The 20,248-nt window shown below is 45.3% G+C and overlaps 2 protein-coding genes and 1 pseudogene across 2 annotated transcripts; 1 reads left to right on the top strand and 2 right to left on the bottom strand.

Annotated features, from left to right (window-relative positions):
• Positions 1-2,077: 2,077 nt before the first annotated feature.
• Positions 2,078-2,558, bottom strand: LOC122451124 (60S ribosomal protein L10-like). The gene has a single exon (XM_043483700.1). The coding sequence runs from the start codon at positions 2,541-2,543 to the stop codon at positions 2,133-2,135; it is 411 nt and encodes a 136-aa protein (XP_043339635.1). The 5' UTR covers positions 2,544-2,558; the 3' UTR covers positions 2,078-2,132.
• LOC122451539 lies at positions 2,494-2,604 on the bottom strand (annotated as a pseudogene).
• A 2,793-nt stretch (positions 2,605-5,397) lies between these two features.
• Positions 5,398-19,929, top strand: DSCC1 (DNA replication and sister chromatid cohesion 1). Its single transcript, XM_043483082.1, has 9 exons — positions 5,398-5,852; positions 8,128-8,296; positions 10,735-10,869; positions 14,034-14,124; positions 16,311-16,449; positions 16,955-17,007; positions 17,218-17,372; positions 18,530-18,678; positions 19,448-19,929. Exons 1-9 carry the CDS (start codon positions 5,683-5,685, stop codon positions 19,554-19,556), a joined length of 1,170 nt encoding a protein of 389 aa, XP_043339017.1. The 5' UTR covers positions 5,398-5,682; the 3' UTR covers positions 19,557-19,929.
• The last annotated feature ends 319 nt before the right edge of the window (positions 19,930-20,248 follow it).

Genomic DNA, 20,248 nt, shown 5'->3' with positions numbered 1-20,248 from the left:
AGTCACCCAGCCCCTGCAAACCTGCTGAATCGTGCCTATCCAGGCCAGGCATCCCCCTCCCCATCTTGACCACTGTTCCCTGGCGAGCAAAACCCCTCAGTTTAAACCAGCCTGTTAACAGCTAGTGTTGCCCACTCCAATCTGTCTATAAAAATTCTGTAATCCCTTTGTTCAGGGGTCAGAGCTTGGAGCGTTAACTCCTCTGGGCCCACAGGCGTAATAACCCTGAGTTCTCCAACTCTGAGTGTGGTGCTTGGTTCTGCAACAGAAGGACTGGTGCCAAAGCTGAAACTCCAATCCTTTGGCCAGCTGAGGCAAAGAACTGATTCATCAGAAAAGACCCTGATGCTGGGAAAGATCGAAGGCAGGAGGAGAAGGGGACCACAGAGGGTGAGATGGTTGGATGGCATCACTGACTCAATGGACATGAGTTTGAGCAAGCTCCGGGAGTTGGTGATGGACAGGGAGGCCTGGCGTGCTGCAGTCCATGGGGTCACAGAGAGTCGGACTTGACTAGGCGACTGAACTGAAGTGAACTGAAATGATACTGGGTCTCTGGAGGAAAAGGGCCACTCAAGAAGGCCTTTAGGAAACTTGGGTGGAGGTGGGGAGGGGGGTGGTTTGTCTCCTTATTGGGAGTGTTCCTGGCTTTTAGTGAACATGGACTAGGGAAGCTAAATATTCCCATTTTCTTGAGACAACACCTCACCATTAGGGAAATTCTACTTTTAATTTTTTAAGGAACCTCCATATTGTTTGCCATAGGGGCTGCACCAAGTTACATTCCCACCAACAGCACAAGAGGTTCCCTTTTCAAGAATGCATATTTTAATCCCTACGACAATTACTTTAAAAATGCAAAGAGAAAGGGCTAAAAGATCAGTAGGTAAATTATAATGAGATTCTTTTTTAAAGATTTCAAGAAATCCATAGGAAGACAGAAAAGGAAGAAAAGAAAGAGGTGAAAAATAGTGGTCACAGCTGGATCATAAAATAAGTCTGATAAAATGATTGAAATCACATAGAGTATATTCTCCATGTATAAGCCATACCATACAACATTAAACTAAAAATGAATAAATACCTAGAAAATCACAAATACAAATACAATCTGGAATACAGTGCACTCCTAAATAATTCATAGGTCAATGAAGTAATTACAAAGAAAATTAGAAAATATTTTGAACTGTGTGATAATGAGTTAACCTTTCAAAATATGTACAGTACTAAAGCTAAAGCAGAGCTTTGAGAAAAATCTATAGTTTTAACTGTGTATATTAGTAAAGTAGTCTAAAATCAATTATAAGAAGATAGAAAAAGAAGAGCAAAGCAAACCCAAAGTAATTAGAAGTTAAAACTAAATAAATATTTATTGTCCTTTTTCCAATGGGCATAAGGAAACTTCTGGGGGTACTGAGAATGTTCTGTGCATTTTGATTGTAGTGGTGTTTCACCAGTGTGTAAATTTGTCAAATCCTTAATTTATACACTTTAAATGGATGCAATTTATTTTACTTAAATTATATCTCAATAAAGTCAATTTCCCTGGAGAAGGAAATGGCAAACCACTCCAGTACCCTTGCCTGGAAAATCCCATGGGCCGAGGAGCCTGGTGGGCTGCAGTCCATGGCGTCGCTAAGAGTTGGGCATGACTGAGCGACTAACAAAAAGTTGATTTAAAAACAAGAGTCTTGAGGCAGCAGTGCTTCCTGTAAATTTAGGAAACAGCATGGCACCTGGGGGAGGGGTGGAGACTGTATAGGGTGTTATGAGCCTTGATAAGGACTTTGACGCTGTGGACACAGGATCTAGAAGACAAAGAGCATTGCTGACCATCCTGTTCTATATGGGTTAAATCTTAACCCACTGCAGTTGACCACGGCCAGGGCAACCTGAAAGGAATTCAGGATAAAAAACTCGAGGAGGCAATCCACGCTTTGGATGAGCAGGCCCTTAGATAGTCAGATGTGCATCTTGGAAGAATGTCGGTGACCCCAGACATAGAAAAGCCCTGAGATCATCTACTGGATACACCTGTTCTTTGTGATCAGCAGGAATCTTTTTTTTTTTTTTTTTTGACAGGAAATAGCATTTATTGATGAGCGTGATTAAGGAGGGAACAGAGCTGATGCTCATGAGTGCAGGGCCCGCCATTTGTCCAGGGGACCACGATTAGGGATGTATTTGACCCCACAGCCGTCCGGGATGAGTCGCTTTTCTGCCACCATGTTCTCAAATTCATCTGCATTGAACTTGGTAAATCCCCACTTCTTGGAGATGTGGATCTTCTGACGGCCAGGGAACTTGAACTTGGCCCGGCGGAGGGCTTCAATCACATGCTCCTTGTTCTGCAGCTTGGTGCGGATGGACATTATGACCTGGCCAATGTGGACCCTGGCCACTGTGCCCTGGGGCTTTCCAAAGGCACCGCGCATACCTGTCTGGAGTCTAGATTGAGAAACAGCAGGCCAGTCATGAATGCCCACTAGGAAGAGTTGTCTCCAAGGTCCCTTAGGGCTACCTGTACAGGCAACAGGTTGCATACACTACCAAGGAGGCTGTTTGCAGCCATTGCACAAGCAGGAATCTTTTAACAAGATGTATTCGAGACTGTAGGCTTCCCTGGGGGATCAGAATCTGGCTGACACTGCAGGAGACACGGGTTTGATTCCTGGGTTGGGAAGACTCCCTGGAGAAGAGAATGGCTACCCACTCCACCATTCTTGCCTGGAGAATTCCATGGACAGAGGAGCCTGGCAGCTATGTTCCACGGGGTCACAAAGAGTCGGACGCGACTGAGCGGCTAACGCTAATGTTAACTATGCTTGACTGTACATATTTCCTAAAATCATACATAAACTGGCTTCTCCCCCACCTCCTTTATGTTGAGTGGTTACCTCCCAGGCTCTAGTCTTCATAAAGACCCTGATAAAACTAAAATTCACAACTCTCACACTGTGTATTTTTAAGATATTTACTTTATTTTATTTAGATAGCTTCATCAACTCAGTGGACATGAATGTGAGCAAACTGCTGGAGACAGTGAAGGGCAGGGGAGCCTGATGTGCCGATGACCACTGGGAAAACCACAGCCTGGATGGGACGGGCCTTGTGGACAAAGTAATGTCTCTGCTTTTTAATATGCTCTCCAGGTTGGTCATAGCTTTCCTTCCAAGGAGTAAGCGTCTTTCAATTTCATGGCTGCAGTCACCATCTTCAGTGATTTTGGAGCCCCAAAATAAAGTCTGTCACTGTTTTCACTGTTTCCCCATCTATTTGCCATGAAGTGATGGGACCGGATACCATGATCTTAGTTTTCTGAATGGTGAGCTTTAAGCCAACTGCTTCATTCTCCTCTTTCACTTTCATCAAGTGGCTCTTTAGTTTTTCTTCACTTTCTGCCATAAGGGTGGTGTCATCTGCATATCTGAGGTTATTGATATTTCTCCCAGCAATCTTGATTCCAGCTTGTGCTTCATCCAGCCCAATGTTTCTCATGATGTACTCTGCATATAAGTTAAATAAGCAGGGTGACAATATACAGCCTTGACGTACTCCTTTTCCTATTTGGAACCAGTGTGTTGTTCCATGTCCAGTTCTAACTGTTGCTTCCTGACCTGCATACAGGTTTCTCAAGAGGCAGGTCAGGTTGTCTGGTATTCCCATCTTCTTCAGAATTTTCCACAGTTTATTGTGATCCACACAGTCAAACGCTTTGGCATATAACTTAGCACTGAACAACGACAGCACATTCTGAAAGTGATCAGAATCCATTGGCGGATTTTGAACAGCAGAATGCCATGATCTGACTTAGATTATTGCAAGGATGAAGTAGGTGAAGTGAAGTGAAAGTTGCTCAATCGTGTCCAACTCTTTGCGACCCCACGGGCTTTACCGTCCATGGAATTCTCCAGGCCAGAATATTGGAGTGTGTAGCCTTTCCCTCCTCCAGGACAGTAGAAGGGAATGTGTATGGGATACACAGTGGAGTGCTTGACTCAGTAAATATTTAATAGATGTTTTTTTCTCTTTTCTAAAGCAAAGGAGAAGAAAATGGCAAATCAGGCTACTCTGTGTAACATGAAACACTACCTCCCTAGTGGGGAAAATTTGAACTGTTCTGCAAGCAAAGCCTAAAAAGTTTAATTAATAAAAGACGTGATGTTAAACATCTAAGCTACTGTAGTTCCCATAGAATGAAATAAATCTTGCTATGAATAAGAACTTCCTTGTCTGAAGTGATTTTTAAGGAAACACAAGGTAATGTGCTTTGCAAGACGTTGCTTTATTCTGTTTCTCCTACCATGTGCAGTTCTTTCTTCCAGGGAGGCATATCTTGAAAGGCTTCCACCACAAATATTTGGTGAGGTTTCATCTTCAGTCGGGAGAAGGAAACGGCAGCCCACTCCAGTGTTCTTGCCTGGAGAATCCCAGGGACGGAGGAGCCTCGTGGGCTGCCGTCTATGGGGTCGCACAGAGTCGGACATGACTGACTCAACTTAGCAGCAGCAGCGGCATCTTCAGTTGCACATCCCACTCTCGCTGGGTGATCTCGATACCAAACCGAACTGCTCGCCTGACGTGTAGAAGAGCCAATCCATTGGCACCAGGCCATGGTGAAGGAAAGCGAAACGGAGCAGGACTCCGTGGAGCTCCTGGGCGGGGAGGCCTTTCCAACAGGTGCTAACTGGGGATGGGAGCGGATGAAGAGACAAGAGAACAGCCAAGAAGCAACAGCGCAGCCCTGGGGCAGAGTCCAGGTTCCCCCGCAAGGGAGCACCGAATCTCTGGGCGCTTTTCAGAACGGAAACCCCCAAGCAACGGAAGATGTTCGCATTCTTCATCCCGGAGAAGGTCACGTCTGCTGTCCTCAAGGAGCGCATCGGCGGATGAAGAGACAAGAGAACAGCCAAGAAGCAACAGCGCAGCCCTGGGGCAGAGTCCAGGTTCCCCCGCAAGGGAGCACCGAATCTCTGGGCGCTTTTCAGAACGGAAACCCCCAAGCAACGGAAGATGTTCGCATTCTTCATCCCGGAGAAGGTCACGTCTGCTGTCCTCAAGGAGCGCATCGGGAGCCCACCTGAGCCCAGCACAGCAGTGTGGGCAGAGGGGCCTGGGGCCCGGCACCGGTCACTCAGTCCGGCCCGGCTGGGCGGCAGCGCGCAAGCGGGGAAGCTTAGGTCGGCGAGAGTCGCTCAGGCGTGTCCGACTGCACAGTCCACGGGATCCTCCAGGCCAGAATACTGGAGTGGGCAGACTTTCCCTTCTCCAGGGGATCTTTCCAACCCAGGGATCGAACCCACATCTCTCTCAACGCACGAGGATTCTTTACCAGCCGAGCCACCAAGGAAGCTCTTCACGTGATGAAAGATTCATGCAATGATGCAGGCAAAACGCGTAAGTCAAGGCCCGCCCGCCGCTGTGCCGACGGCCAGGAGAGCGGGGTCCCCGCGGAAATCGGGCGCGGGGCGCAGCGGAGGGGCCGGACCGCGGTCTCCCCCCGCCCCCGGGGTCTCGGCCCCGCCCGGGCACGCCCGACCGCCGGGCGCGCCTGTGCCACCGCCCCGCCCCGCCCCGTCCCTGGCCCGCCCACCGAGGCCGCGCTCCTCCCGGCGGCGCGCTTTTCCCGCGCGGTTTCCCGACTCGGGGGCCCGGCTCGGTCCCCCCCGGCCCCCGGCGGCGATGGAGAGGACCCGCGCCGAGGTGGACGCGACGCTGCAGACCGCCAAGCTGGACGCGGCCGAGCTGCTGCCCGCCGCGCACTGTCTGCGCTTCGGGCCCGCGGCCACCGGCGACGTGTGCCTGCTGGAGCTGGAGCCCGCGCTGTGCGCGCAGCTGCGCGCCGGGCGCAGGTGGGGGGACACGGGGGTGCAGAGAGGGGGCCGGGGGACAGGGCCGGGGCGGGGACACAGCGAGTAGGGGGCCGGAGAAGAGACCCGGGGGCGGGGGGCGCAGAGAGGAGCCCGCGCTGCGCCGGCGGCTGCGGGCGGGCGCGAGTCCGGAAGCGGCGTCCGCGGAAGTCGGGGGCTGTTCCAGAACCGCGCTCCCAGGCCCTGCGCCGAGCGCCTGCGTTTTACCGTGACGCCCGGTGATGGTATCAGCATTGTAGATTACAGAGTTCCTCTCGCCTTCTCCTTAGGTTTATTTTACCCAGGACTTTGCGGGGAGAGGTTTAAAACTTTTTTTAAAACAGATTTGGTAATTGTGGAAGCCCCTCAAAAAAAAAAAAACCAAACGAAAAACCAACTTGCTTGGGGTCACTACTGATAATCTAAAGCTGTTTTCTAATTCTAGGTCCCCTACACATTTGCTGCAAGACCATGGGTTAAAAAACATGCAGGAGAAGTCCATTCTCTGTCTCAGCTTTGTGCAGCCCCTGAGCATGAGGAGTTAGGGTTCTTGTTTAACTTTCTTCTGCACTGCTGTTCCTCTCACACCTGTATTTTATTGTGTAGTTGTGGCTCAGGTGGTGAAGAGTCTGCCTGCCATGCAGGAGACCCGGGTTGGGAAGATCTCCTGAAGGAGGGCTTGGCAACCCACTCCAGTACTCTTGCCTGGAGAATCCCATGCGCAGAGGAGCCTGGTGGGCTACAGACCATGGACTCTAAAAGGGTCGGACACAACTAGACTGACTCACCTTTGTTATCTTGTAGGCTTTTGAAAATTGGGGGACTTCCCTGGTGGTCCAGTGGCTAAGACTCTGCGCTCCCAAGGCAGGGGGCCGAGGTTCAATCCCTGATCAGGGATCTCGATCCCACATGCTGCGGCTAAGACCTGGTGCAGTTAAATAAATAAATGTTTTCTTTTTAAATTATGCCGCCTTTAGGCTGTCTTTCACTTTTCTTACTTTACTCATCGAACATTATTATAGGCTAGTCTTCAGATGCTAGCAGTAAAGGATCTATCAGGGAACTGCGGGAGAAACATCACTGTGGGTTTTCATCCCAGCTGAGTTGGCAGGACTTTGAGAAAAGACTTAAGGTGTGAGCACCAGCTTTGTCCAGTTATAGTTAATCTAGCTGGCAAAAACCAGAATGAAAAGGAGTATTAAAAAGGTTTTTTTTTTTATTTTTTGGTGAGGGAAGGGGTTGTTGTTTTAAACAAAATATTTGAAAGAGATGGTGCAGTGTGGACATATATGTTAAGAGTAGGTACTTGGGACTCTTGAATGTTGTTAGCACCAGGAAGCTTTAAATAAAAAAACCCTTTATTTTCACTTAAATGAAGGATTAGTTGTTTTTTTTTTAATTCAGTCTTTTAGTTCACAGTTTTTATTTCTTATTTAAAAGAAGTGAATTTGGTACAGGAGGATTAAATATAGACAAGGAAGACTGCTAGAATCAACTCTGTTTTTGTCATCTCCATTATCTTCGTCCTTTATTTTTCTCCTTCCCCCTTCTCACTTTTGACCTTACCCTCTTCCTTCTTCTTGCTTTTTTCTACCTGTGATCCCTTGTCAGAGACATCCTTTACTCTAGTTTGTAAACATACCCATTGCATATTTTTCTTTCAGCACTGTGGCCTTCTTTTCTCAAGGTCCCAGTTTCTTTGCAGCGTAGGTGATGATTAGGCCAGGATGTGCTTATTTGATGGTGAGGGGTTGCTCAGGCCAAAACAGGAAGGACCACTTGGGTGGGTATCATGGCCAGCAGCATAGTCCTCATCAGGGAGCTTATTAGTAATGCAGAATCCTATGTCCCATCCCAGACGAATTGCATCCTGACCTGCTTTTTAATAGGGTTCTCTCACATGCATACTCATAAGTTTGAAAAGTATTGCTTTAGGGATTTTAGAAAGCTGTGACATCTTGACTGCAGGTTACGGATACTCTTCCCAGCGGTTTACACAAAGAAGCCATGTGGTAACATTTGGCCTCTTTGGATTTGGCTTTTTTTTTTTGCCTGTATGGAGTTATTTTTCCTTAGTGAGTCAATTGGCCCAGTCCTTACGCTATGGAGCCCATCATTGGGGGTGGGGGTGGGGGGCCCTGTGAGAGGAGGGGCCAGACATAGCCTCAAGACTCTGTTTTAAATTCTGGAAACCTAGAGGGTTTTGGAACTATGTGTAATGAGGCTGGCCATTAGTGTCTCAATAAGTCATGTATTTTTTTCCCCCATTTTCCTGCAGTCTGGTGATTCGTGGTGATAAGGATGAGCAGGCTGTTCTGTGCAGTGAAGACAAAACGTACGATTTGAAAGTAGCAGACACTTCCAATATGTTGCTTTTTATTCCTGGTTGTAAAATTCCAGAGCAGCTGAAGATGGAAGAAACACACTGTAACATTATTCACACTGAGGTACTGTCTTCTATTTCCTGACTTATTTGAAAAAGACAACATGCTTTTAATTGAAAACTCAGGGTATGGGACTTCCCTGGTGGTCCCATGGTTAAGACTCTGTGCTCCCCATGCAGGCGGCGTGGGTTCGGTTCCTGCTTCAGGAACTAAGATCTCCCATGCAATGAGGCCAAAAAAAAAGAAAAAAAAACTGGAGGTGTGAAATGTATAATCACAGAGAATCTGAAAATTTCTCTGATGAAATTGGAAATTTCTCAGCGTTATTTTTGTTTGGAGTCATGTAAAGTTGTCTTTATTTTCCCAATGTGATGTTTAAGTCCCAGATAAGCTGACCGTTTTCTGTAATATAGAAAATTTACTATTAGGTGACTCATTCTAAAAGTTTTACCTATTTTCAGGGAGTTTTGCTGTGGATAGGTTTTGAAAGGTGATTCCCTCAAACTATAGCTAGTGCATTAGTTGACGTAGGGAAATGAGAAAATATGTTTTTGAGGGAAGTGTGTGTTTCTCACCTTTGAAGTTGGTTTAGTTCTTTACTGTCTATGGCCATGTATAAGAAATTCTTAATTACTTTGGAGACTACTGATGGCAAATACCAAACAAAAGTTTCTATCCTGGCTAGATAGTTACACATATATAGTCAAAGCACCTTAATTCTATTAGATTAACTTCAAACCAACTACTTCCTAAAAACAGAATTGGAATAGAAATAAGGGAAAATACTGGGACACTTGAGTGGTTCATATGATATTGCTAGAACAGAGAAACTGCCAGTAAATATCGTACTTTGGTTTCTGTAGAGTTATGTCTTTGATTGTAATGAGCTATAAATTTTGACTTTCATCCTTTTGGAAAAGATGTTATTTTTACCTGTCTTGTGGGTGTTTTGGAGAGGGTAGAAACATCCGTGAGTACCTTTGAGCTCTTCTTACCGGAGTTCTGTGTTCTGGGACCAAGTAAAACTTAACAGAGATCTGCTAGCCAGAGTTTCAGAATCTTTGGGTTGCACTTCAGCTTAAAAAGGCTCGGTAAGGAATGCACCTGAGCAGAGCAGACTGGCATTGATAAATGGCAGTGGGTACCCAGGCTCGGGGGTGATAGGGAATGGGGGTCTGTGACAGATTGGGGTGCACAGGCCTCAGGCAGGTAGGTTGGTGCTTCTTGGCCTTGTGGGAAAGCCGCCCAGCATTGCCAGACCTGATTTCTTTTGTCCAAGTGAAGCTTAAAATTTAGGTTTTAGGGGGCAAAATCTCCTTATTTTTCAATGTTGGCAGCTAATTAAAAGTCCATACTAAACTTCCTTTTCTCCCTCAACACGAAGGCACACACCAACATCTGTGTGCTGGGTCCAGCGGGCAGGGTGCCTCTTTGTGAACTGTGCGCGAGCTCCGTGGTCTTTCTGTTTTGGTCCTTGAGCTTTGCTCAGACCCGGCGGCATCTCCGCCAGGCTCTGAACCTTGTCTCGTCAGTCACGGCTTCTACTGGTTTGAGAGTGGATGCATCCCCTGCCCTTCCGTCTTAGAGCTACAGTGGATCCCAGAGAGAATCCATTTCAGCCTTTTTCCATTTCTTTCATGTGAAACAATTATTGAGCACCTACTACATGCTGATGTTGATTGGGCAAATCCTGGAGATTGAAGAGAAGGATAACAGCAATTTATCTGTCCTTTAGCCGCTATCACTTGATCTGAGTGACAGGCCTCTCACTGTTTCTCAAGTCCAGTAAGGAATTAGTTGCTGTTCTACCCAGTGGAAGCTCTTGCATTGAATAGAAGTCTTTCTTTTTTAACATCTGCTTAATTTTAGCATCATGAGCAATACAGAGCAAGACTGCCCCCTCTTCACTTTAATATCTATGCATAATTTGAAGACTATGATAATGTCTCTACTTTCTGTTTTTCAGCCTAAATATATTCTTTCTCTGTTGTTTCCACCTGGTTTGCAGAATTGGCACCTTCCTGGTCATTCATTTCTGGGCACACTCTTAAGTTTCCAGAATACACTTGAGATGTGGAAAAACAGGAGGAGGGGGTGACAGGAATAGATGGTTGGATGGCATCACCGACTCAATGGACATGCGTTTGAGCAAACTTTGGGAGATCATGAAGGACAGGGAAGCCTGGTGTGCTGCAGCCCATGAGGTTGCAAAGAGTTGGACGTGACTTGGCCACTGAACAACAACGACAATGGAAGAAACTTAATTATCCATTCTCATTATGTTGGCAGTGTCTTCTTGATTGAGGTTTAAACAGATGTGACCTGCAGATGTGTAGCCATCTCAAGCACACGGCTGGATGAGCACCTTCTTGGCAGAAAGCAGAATGACTTGGCTCCCTTTTCTTGCTTATAATGGAGGATAAAGGTGTTGGATGAAATTTTGTATGAAGTTTTCTTTTAGGATGGCCCCTGAAAGATTATGATGTATTTGTAATCTCTAGATCTTTGGTTTTACTAACAATTACTGGGAATTAAGAAGATGTAGACCTAAACTAAAGAAGTTAAAGAAACTTTTGATGGAAAATACCTATGAAGGACCTGACAGTGAAAAAGAAAAGGATTCCAGTCACTTAAAAGTAAGACTGTTATTTTCATTTTTTAATTGGAATTTTAATAATAGAGCTATAGTGACATTGTTTAATGGTGACATTCTTTTTAATGTTCATATTATGAAAATTTCACACATACCCCAAAGCAGAAAGACTGATAAGTTGACTCTGTTGACCATTTATCAATATTTTGTCAATCTCATTTCTTGTGTCCCCTACCACCTTCCACCATATTTGTACTAGAAGTTCAACTGATTGACATTTTTTCTTTGTCACCGCCTTATTGAGATCTGATTAATATACCAAGCAATTTGCTTATTTTAAAGTGTGTAATTCAACACTTTTAGTGCATTCACAGAGCTGTGCGATCATAAACTTGATGAAGCTTAGAATATTTTTATCACCCCTCCAAGGAAACTCTACCCCTTAGCTGTTCCCTTAGTCCTGCCTCTCTGTCTCCCCTCAGCCCTGACCTCTCAGTCCCGCCTCTCTCCTTCTCTCCTGCCCCCTCTCAGTCCTGACCCCTCAGTCCCGCCTTTCTCTCTCTGTCTCCCCTCATCCCTGACCTCTCAGTCCTGCCTTTCTCTCTCTCTCTCTCTCTCTCCTCAGCCCTGACCCCTCAGTCCTGCCTTTCTCTCTCTCTCTCTCTCTCTCTCTCCTCAGCCCTGACCTCTCAGTCCCACCTTTCTCTCTCTCTCTCTCCGCCCCCCCCCTCAGCCCTGACCCCTCAGTCCTGCCTTTCTCTCTCTCTCTCTCTCTCCTCAGCCCTGACCCCTCAGTCCTCAGTTCTGCCTTTCTCTCTCTCTCTCCTCAGCCCTGACTGCTCAGTCCTCAGTTCTGCCTTTCTCTCTCCCCTCAGCCCTGACCTCTCAGTCCTCAGTCCCGCCTTTCTCTCTCTCTCTCTCCCCGCTCAGCCTTGACCTCTCAGTCCTGACTTTCTCTCTCTCTTCTCAGTCCTGACCCCTCAGTCCCGCCTTTCTCTCTCTCTCTTCTCTCCCTCAGCCCTGACCCCTCAGTCCTGCCTTTCTCTCTCTCTCTCTCTCTCTCTCCTCAGCCCTGACCCCTCAGTCCTCAGTTCTGCCTTTCTCTCTCTCCTCAGCCCTGACCCCTCAGTCCCACCTTTCTCTCTCTCTGCGCCCCCTCAGCCCTGACCTCTCAGTCCTGCCTTTCTCTCTCTCTCCTCAGCCCTGACCCCTCAGTCCTCAGTTCTGCCTTTCTCTCTCTCTCCTCAGCCCTGACCCCTCAGTCCTCAGTTCGGCCTTTCTCTCTCTCCTCAGCCCTGACCTTTCAGTCCCGCCTTTCTCTCTCTGTCTCCCCTCAGCCCTGACCCCTCAGTCCTGCCTTTCTTTCTCTCTCTTTCTCTCTGTCCTCAGCCCTGACCCCTCAGTCCTGCCTTTCTCTCTCTCTCTTTCTCTCTCCTCAGCCCTGACCCCTCAGTCCTCAGTCCTGCCTTTCTCTCTCTCTCTCCTCAGCCCTGACTGCCCTGTCCTCAGTTCGGCCTTTCTCTCTCTCCTCAGCCCTGACCTTTCAGTCCTGCCTTTCTCTCTCTCTTCTCAGTCCTGACCCCTCAGTCCCTCCTTTCTCTCTCTCTCTCTTCTCAGCCCTGACCCCTCAGTCCCGCCTTTCTCTCTCTGTCTCCCCTCAGCCCTGACCCCTCAGTCCCGCCTTTCTCTCTCTGTCTCCCCTCAGCCCTGACCCCTCAGTCCTGCCTTTCTCTCTCTCTCTTTCTCTCTGTCCTCAGCCCTGACCCCTCAGTCCTGCCTTTCTCTCTCTCTCTTTCTCTCTCCTCAGCCCTGATCCCTCAGTCCTCAGTTCTGCCTTTCTCTCTCTCTCTCCTCCGCCCTGACTGCAGTCCTCAGTCCTGCCTTTCTCTCTCTCTTCTCAGCCCTGACCCCTCAGTCCCGCCTTTCTCTCTCTGTCTCCCCTCAGCCCTGACCCCTCAGTCCTGCCTTTCTCTCTCTTTCTCTCTGTCCTCAGCCCTGACCCCTCAGTCCTCAGTTCTGCCTTTCTCTCCCCCCTCAGCCCTGACCTCTCAGTCCTGCCTTTCTCTTTCTCTCCTCAGACCTGACCCCTCAGTCCCGCCTTACCCCTCAGTCCCGCCTTTCTCTTTCTCTCTCCTCAGCCCTGACCCCTCAGTCCTCAGTCCCTCCTTTCTCTCTCTCTCTCCCCCCTCAGCCCTGACCTCTCAGTCCCGCCTTTCTCTCTCTCTCTCCTCAGCCCTGACCCCTCAGTCCTCAGTCCCGCCTTTCTCTCTCTCTCCCCCCTCAGTCTTGACCTCTTAGTCCCGCCTTTCTCTCCTCTCTCTCTCCCACCTCAGCCCTAGGCAGCCAGTAATCTACATTCTGTCTCTTGATTTTCTTCTTCTGGGTATTTTGTATGAATAGAATCAGGTAAGTGGCCTTTTCTGGCAGGCGTCTTTAACCTAGCATGCTGTCTTCAAGGTTCATCCATTACTTTTCATTGCTGAATAATACCCCATCTTATAGATATACCATATTTTATGCATCCATTCATCAGTTGATGAACATTTGGGTAGTTTCTGCTTTTTGGTTGTTGTTGATTACTTGCTTATTAGGAATAACACTGCTGTGAACATTCATGTTCAAGTGTCTAGTGAACCTATGTTTTAATTTTTCTTGAATATGTATAGACACACATACACTAAAGAGTGAAATTGATGGGTCCTGTGGTCACTCTCTATGGGCTTTATATAGAATGTTTATACAGAAACTCCTTTGCCAATTTTCAGGTGGATTACTTTATTATTAAATTGTTGGAGGGCTTTTTATGTAATCTAAACACAAGCTCTTTTGACAGATAAAATTTGCAAATATTTTCTTCTATTTTATGAGTTATTGTTTCACTTTCTTGATTTTTTATAAAAAAAATTGTGGTAAATGTACAGAGATTTTCATTTTGATGAAGTCCACATAATGTGTTTACATTTTATTCCTTGTGTTTTCAGCATCATATCTAAAACAATTGCCACATTCAACATCACAAAGATTTGCTGTTTTCTTCTAAGATATTCTCTGATTTTGTCTAGTTATCATTACATATTAACTAAAGAAATTAAGCTATAAATATTGCCTTACCTGTCCTATGTATTTATTCCCTCAAAATTCAATGTTTGAAAAAAATTCTTGTCCTAAAATGCGTTTTTTGTTTGTTTGTTTGTTTGTTTGTTTCAGTATACGACTGAAGATTTGCTTGATCAAATTCAGGCAAGTGAGGAAGAAATAATGACTCAGTTACGAGTTCTCAATGCCTGTGAAATTGGAGGTAGCGTTACTTTCTGTTACCAACAGTGGTGGAGTTGGGTATAATACGAGAGGGGTTTTGTATATCTCCCTATGTTTACTGCTGTTGCATGCTGTATATTTAGTCCTCTTCTGGTCTTAGAGATGACGATATTTGTGTTCTGGGGTGTGGGGCAGAGACTCCATGTGATCACCTTTAATAAGGATGTCAGTCTCTGACCAGTGACTTTATTCGCTCCTTACAGGCCTTTTCCTTTGGACTAAGTGGTAATGGAAGAGCCACGTTTGATCAGGAAAGGTCTTAGATATCAGGTCGTCTGTGCCCTTCATTGTCTTTACTAGGTGAGGAAACCAAGGCCTGGGAAGGGAAACAGACTGGTCCAGGGCTCCATGTCGAGATAGTGACAGGATGAGGCATCAAACCAGGTACTTGAACTCCTGGTTCAGAATTAACTCATTGTATTTCCAAACTGCTTGGAAGATACATTTATTCTTGTGATCACTCAACATGCTTTTGCCTAAGTGTGAAGTAGTTTATACGATAAAGCTGTGTAAAAGCAGTAGCGGCAAGAGATTGATGGAGTAGCCCAGCAGAATCTTCTGCAACGTTCTGACTTTCTTCTGGTCCGGAGTGGTGGAGCGGGAGCCCCCCCAGCCCCTCCCCTCCCCACCCCCCACGTCTGGGCCTGCATTAATACTTGAGGAGATGTTTGTGTGCATTTCTCACCCCTCTCAAACTTGCCCAGCGAAGCAGCTTAATTCTGCACCCATGTGTTAGGAAGGAGGAAATTGGCTTTGTTTGGTGGATGCGCTTTTCAATTTACTCACGATCTTCCAAGCGAGATTAGCTTCTGTGGTCAATTCGGCTGAGTAAAGCAGCTGCACGTAACTTTAGAACTAACTGGAAGCACTTAGTTCTTTGTTGTGGTTCCTTGAGTTTTTAATTGTGGATGCCTGCTTCTAATTACTATGGTATAGGGATACCATGAATATTAAGGTTAAGAATAGAAAAATGGATTTAATGCAGCCCTCTGCATTTTTTGTTTATTGCATGGGAATGGATAGTATTTTGGTGTGTGCATGGGGTGGGGGGATGCATAGATTTGTTTCCTAGTTTTCTTTTTCAATTTTGCTTCGGAACAAGCACATTTCAAAGAAACAAAGCAAAACTTTGGAATTTTGCTTTTGTTAAAAATATCGTGTTTTAGCATGGAATGTTCCATGATTATTCAGAATAAGAGTAGGAGCATTCTCCCTTGGGAATGACGGGTGTGCACTTGATTCGTTTCTCCAGGGGTGTTGGCAGTGCCTTCAGTCACAAGGTGGCATTTCGTCATCTTTCATAGGAATTGGGAAATATATCTGGACACCCAGCCTCTGTTTTGCTGCTGGTCCACATCGTATCTGAGTCTGTTATCTCGTGAATGAACTAGACTTCCTTTTTAAAAATATATTTGTTCTTCCATTTGGCTGCCTGGCGCCTTAGTTGCTTGCGGCGTGTGGGTCTTCACTGCCTCTTAACGGGATCCTTCGCTGTGGGGCAGATTTTCCAGCTGTGCTGCTCGGCCTTCAGCAGTCGGCGCACACAGGCTCTCTCGTGGCGTGCAGGCTTAGTTGCTTCTCGGCATGCGGGGTCTTAGTTCCCCGACCAGTGATCCAGCCCACATCCCCTGCATTGCACGGCATATTCCTGACAACTGGACCACCAGGGAAGTCCTTGAACTGGACTTCTTCATGAGCACGAGACCGCCTCTCCAAGGTGGCTGGCGGGAGGGTGTAACCATGCCAGTCCCTGCTGCAGAAGTCACCGTGTGGAATATCCGGCCCAAGACCTTCAACTCATTTGTGTGACCTTCTGAGAAAATGGCCGTACCAGCTGCCAGTTTCCCCATTTCCATTTAGAACAAGATTATTATGAGATAATTGAAGATTAAAGCACTTGAAAAAAAAGTCAAAATGTTGGTCATGTGGAAAGTACCCTTTAAAAACCACCTGACCTCCCTTGACAGAGTTTGCCACGATTGGGAGAAAAGCTGAAACAGAAGCATTGTTTATAAAGAAAGCTAAGGCTTACCATGTCTCTTTTTTGCAGTGGGCAAGAGTATACTGCTACTGTATCAGTCTTATCAGTCAGTTCATTTGTTTAAATTAAGTATGTTTAAATTAAAATGAATGTTCTTTGGTAAATGTAACTTTGGGAATTTATAGGTTATTGGAGGATTCTCGAATTTGATTATGAGATGAAACTTCTGAATCATATAACTCAGCTTATGGATTCCGAATCTTGGTCTTTTAGCAAAGTTCCTTTGAATACATGCCTTCAGGAACTTGGACCATTGGAGCCAGAGTAAGTATTTATTCCCCATCCTTCCAGATTTTCTTAAAGGGAAAGAAAATTATTATCCAGGGTAGGACCAAACCCAGGGCATAAACTCTTTATATATTAATATCGCATAGAAATCTAAAAAATATACAACTAAAAAGGACTTGGGAATTTGGGTCACTGGAGTGAATAAATGTGTCACTTTTTTTCCTGCCATTAAAAATATAAATAAATAATTATATATGTTATTTTATAATAAATGTATGCTCACATGATTTGTATAAAGACGTTTAACATGGGGCCTGGCACATCGTAGCTTTCCAGTGTATTTTAGTTTTTATTTTTTAAAGTTCCTTGGCTATACCACTTAGTATGCCGGATCTTAGTTTCCTGACCAGGAATCAAACCTGTGCTCCAGGGAAGTCCCAGTATTTCAGATTTATATCTTAGTTTATAGTTAGCAATAGTGTTTGAAAGTTAATGCATAAAATTGTGAAAACTTTTCAAATAAGCGTTTAAAATTTTTCAGGGAAATGATTGAACACTGTCTTAAATGTTATGGAAAGAGATACACAGAGGAAGGTGAGATTGGGAGAGTATTTTAATGGGTGTTTTAACTTGGTGTGTAAAACTTGGCATGCCTTTTGAAATGTCTTCCTGTTAAAACTCAAATCTCACGGGGGACTGGGAGATGAGTTGTGTGTGATTCCTTCTGGGAATTTGCAACGAGGGAAAGGGGACGGTGGTACAGCTCAGAAGACAGTGTGACGCCGTCTGCTGCCCTGTCCTTAGGTGAAGTTTATTTTGAACTGAGTGCAGATAAGATATGCAGAGCTACAGCACAGATGCTACTTCAGAACGCAGTGAAATTCAATCTTGCCGAGTTTCACGAAGTATGGCAACAGAGTGTTCCCGAAGGAATGATGACCAGACTGGATCAGCTGAAGGTAGGGGGCGACGTGACTCCCTCCATGACTCCGCAGGTTACGAGGTGAAAGGAAGCCTGTGTTGGAACCGAATATGGAGACAATTTATTTCCCTACCTTAGGAGTGCACTCCACATTCAATCCATCACAAAAATCCTTTAAAAAAACAAAGCAAAAAACCCACAAACCCCACTTAATTGAAGTATAATTTACATATCACAGTCCGCCCGTTTGTAAAGGATTTGTAGTAAATTTAATGAGTTTCCAGCCACCACAGTCTAGTTTTAGAACATTTGTCACCTCAGTAAGATCTTTTGGGCCCATTTACAGTTAGGTTGATGCCTAGGTTTCCCTTGTGACTAGGTTTCCCTTGGGCTTCCCTTGTGGCTCAGCTGGTAAAGAATCCACCTGCAATGCGGGAAACCTGGGTTCAGTCCCTGGGTTGGGAAGATCCCCTGGAGAAGGGAATGGCTACACACTCCGGGGTTCTGGCCTGAAGAATTCCGTGGACTGTATAGTCCATGGCGTCGCAGAGTCGGACACGACTGGAACTTTCACTTCCTAGGCTTCCTGGGATAGTGGAACTTAGAGCAGGTTTGGGCAGCAGGCACAATGAGTTCGTATATAAGTTCAGCTGAAGAGGTCTGGTGCTTGGATGAAGGATTTGAGGTGGAGTTCAAATATTACAGTCATTAGCAAGTAAGTGAGTGGTGGATGGAGTCACAGGTTTAGAGGCAGTTACCCAGGGTAGTGCCAGTGAAACAGTTAGAGGGGTGGTCTAGGGTCCCAGGGAATTAAAACATCAGGTCAGGAGAAAAGGTATGAAATTGTGATGCAGGCTTAAAGAGGAAGAGGTGATCAATACTAATGAAGTAAAGGGGGCTAGTGAGAGGAATCCAATAAAGGGCCCATGGGCTCGGCAATGACAGCTCACAGTGAGCTTTAGAACTAGAGCCTTTTCACTAGGCTGGTGGTGGTAAAAGGCAGATTCTAGAAGGGAAGGGAAGTGACTGCTCAGAGGTGCTCTCTTTATGAAAAAGGTAAGCTGCTCAGCTTCACGATGCTGAGGTTTTAAATACCTCGGGTTAAGCTCAACATAAGGTAAAAGAATGAGTCTTTTTTTTTTTTTTTTAACATTAGACCATTACTTGAACTCTCCTTTTTCTCATTTCTTACAGGGTTTGGCCTTGGTGGATAGACAGTCAAGACCGGAAGTCATATTTCTGTTGAAAGCAGAAGACTTACCTGAGGGGGATCAGGAACGTTTCAATAGTCTGTTCTCTTTGAGAGAGAAGTGGACAGAAGAAGATATTGCTCCATATATTCAGTAAGTAATTTATTACAGATGGATTTTGAGGATTGTTCTTTTTCTAGCAGGTAGCTAGGGTTTCAGTTCTGTTTTGTTTTGAGTCTTCCCTGATGACTGCTTCCTTCCCAGCTTTCTCAAGTTCTGGCTGACCCTTTCTCTTGTCATTCTGCCTGAGTACTGATCTGGTTGGCAGGGTATGTGTCATCTCTCTTCCTTTCTGCTGTGTCTAGAATCACTTCTCTGCTCTTCTTGCACACTGCAGCACTCAAAGGATCAGTCTGCTGTGATCCCTCCTGTGACTGTAAGGCAAGCATTCCTCTCTGATGGCCACCTTCTTTCTTTCCTGCTGCCTAAGTTTAAAACATTTTGGGAAAAGTCAGAATTCCTAAGAAGGTCACCCTGAAGTCACTGCTTGCCAGACTGACCCAAAATCCACTAACAAACCCTACCACTTCCTCACTGGGCCTCTTGGGGCCTCTCTCTTCTCTTTACCCAGCCTCAGTTTTCTTATATCTAACATGGGGTTAAGTAATACATGACTCATACTCTTACCATGAAGGTTGTTGATAGTATATACGTGTAATATATCTAGTTCAGTTATGGCTTAGTAACCTCTCTTTACACCTATTTCTCCCGCAAATACATACCCTTATGTTTGTTGGAAAGGTGGACTTAGGGGAGAAAGATATAAAGAACTAGTGCTGTGAATATCATGTTATGCTCCCTAGACTATTTGTGATGTTCATTTTTTTTATTTTGTTCATTAATTTTTTTATCATTCCCACAGAGATTTGTGTGGAGAGAAGCTAACCATTGGTGCACTACTCACAAAATATGCTCGATCTTCAATGCAAAATGGTGTCAAAGTTTATAACTCAAGAAGACCCATTTCTTAAAAAGAACAAGTTTTTTCTTTGGGACTAAAGTTGCTGGATATAAGAAAGTGTTTTTTTAAGTATTTGGATAGCAGACTTTGAAAAACCTAATGCTTTGAGGCCTTTTCGCCTCATCTTAAGTATTTTAAAACTACTGCTCTTTTTTCTTAAAGGTGATAGGATATTTTATGTCTTTCAGGATATGTTTGTTTCATGTACACAGTGTAAACAAGGACAAAAGTGTTACTTTCTACATTTAGTATATCTTGGCAGTCTATATGAGTTCATTTATAGAGTAACAGGTTTGGTTTTTTATATTGGAAATTGCATTTCTTTAATTAGGATTTGACATTCTAGTCATTAATAAATTTTAAAGTTTTCAGAGAACTAAATATGAATAGTTTCCTAGAAGAGATTTATTTACTTAAATACCATTTCCCAAGTGAGTTCCCCTCTACTTTTGACCTTCCACCAAAACAGGAAATCACATGATGCTCTCAGTTATTTAAGGTTGTTGTTTGTGTTGATGCCAATGGCTCCTGATCCCCTGGCTGCCGTAGATATGATCTCAGAAAGACAACAGTGAGTGGTCCTGAGACATCTTGGTTCCCTGCCCCGGAATCAAATCTGGGCAGCCTGAATAAAAAACCCAGAATCCAAGCTGCTAGTCCACCAGGGGCTAGAAAGTGAAATGGAAAGTGTTAGTCATTTAG

The sequence above is a fragment of the Cervus canadensis genome, chromosome 12 (assembly GCF_019320065.1).
Source record: "Cervus canadensis isolate Bull #8, Minnesota chromosome 12, ASM1932006v1, whole genome shotgun sequence".
Lineage (NCBI taxonomy): Eukaryota > Metazoa > Chordata > Mammalia > Artiodactyla > Cervidae > Cervus > Cervus canadensis.
This window is presented reverse-complemented; position numbering and strand designations above follow the sequence as displayed.

Bases quoted from the DNA above. Each gene is read 5' to 3' on its own strand.
- LOC122451124 (XM_043483700.1), bottom strand. From the start codon at position 2,543: ATGCAACCTGTTGCCTGTACAGGTAGCCCTAAGGGACCTTGGAGACAA.
- DSCC1 (XM_043483082.1), top strand. From the start codon at position 5,683: ATGGAGAGGACCCGCGCCGAGGTGGACGCGACGCTGCAGACCGCCAAG. The intron at 17,373-18,529 runs GTAGGGGGCGAC...CATTTCTTACAG, and splicing joins CCAGACTGGATCAGCTGAAG to GGTTTGGCCTTGGTGGATAG. The intron at 18,679-19,447 runs GTAAGTAATTTA...TCATTCCCACAG, and splicing joins GATATTGCTCCATATATTCA to AGATTTGTGTGGAGAGAAGC.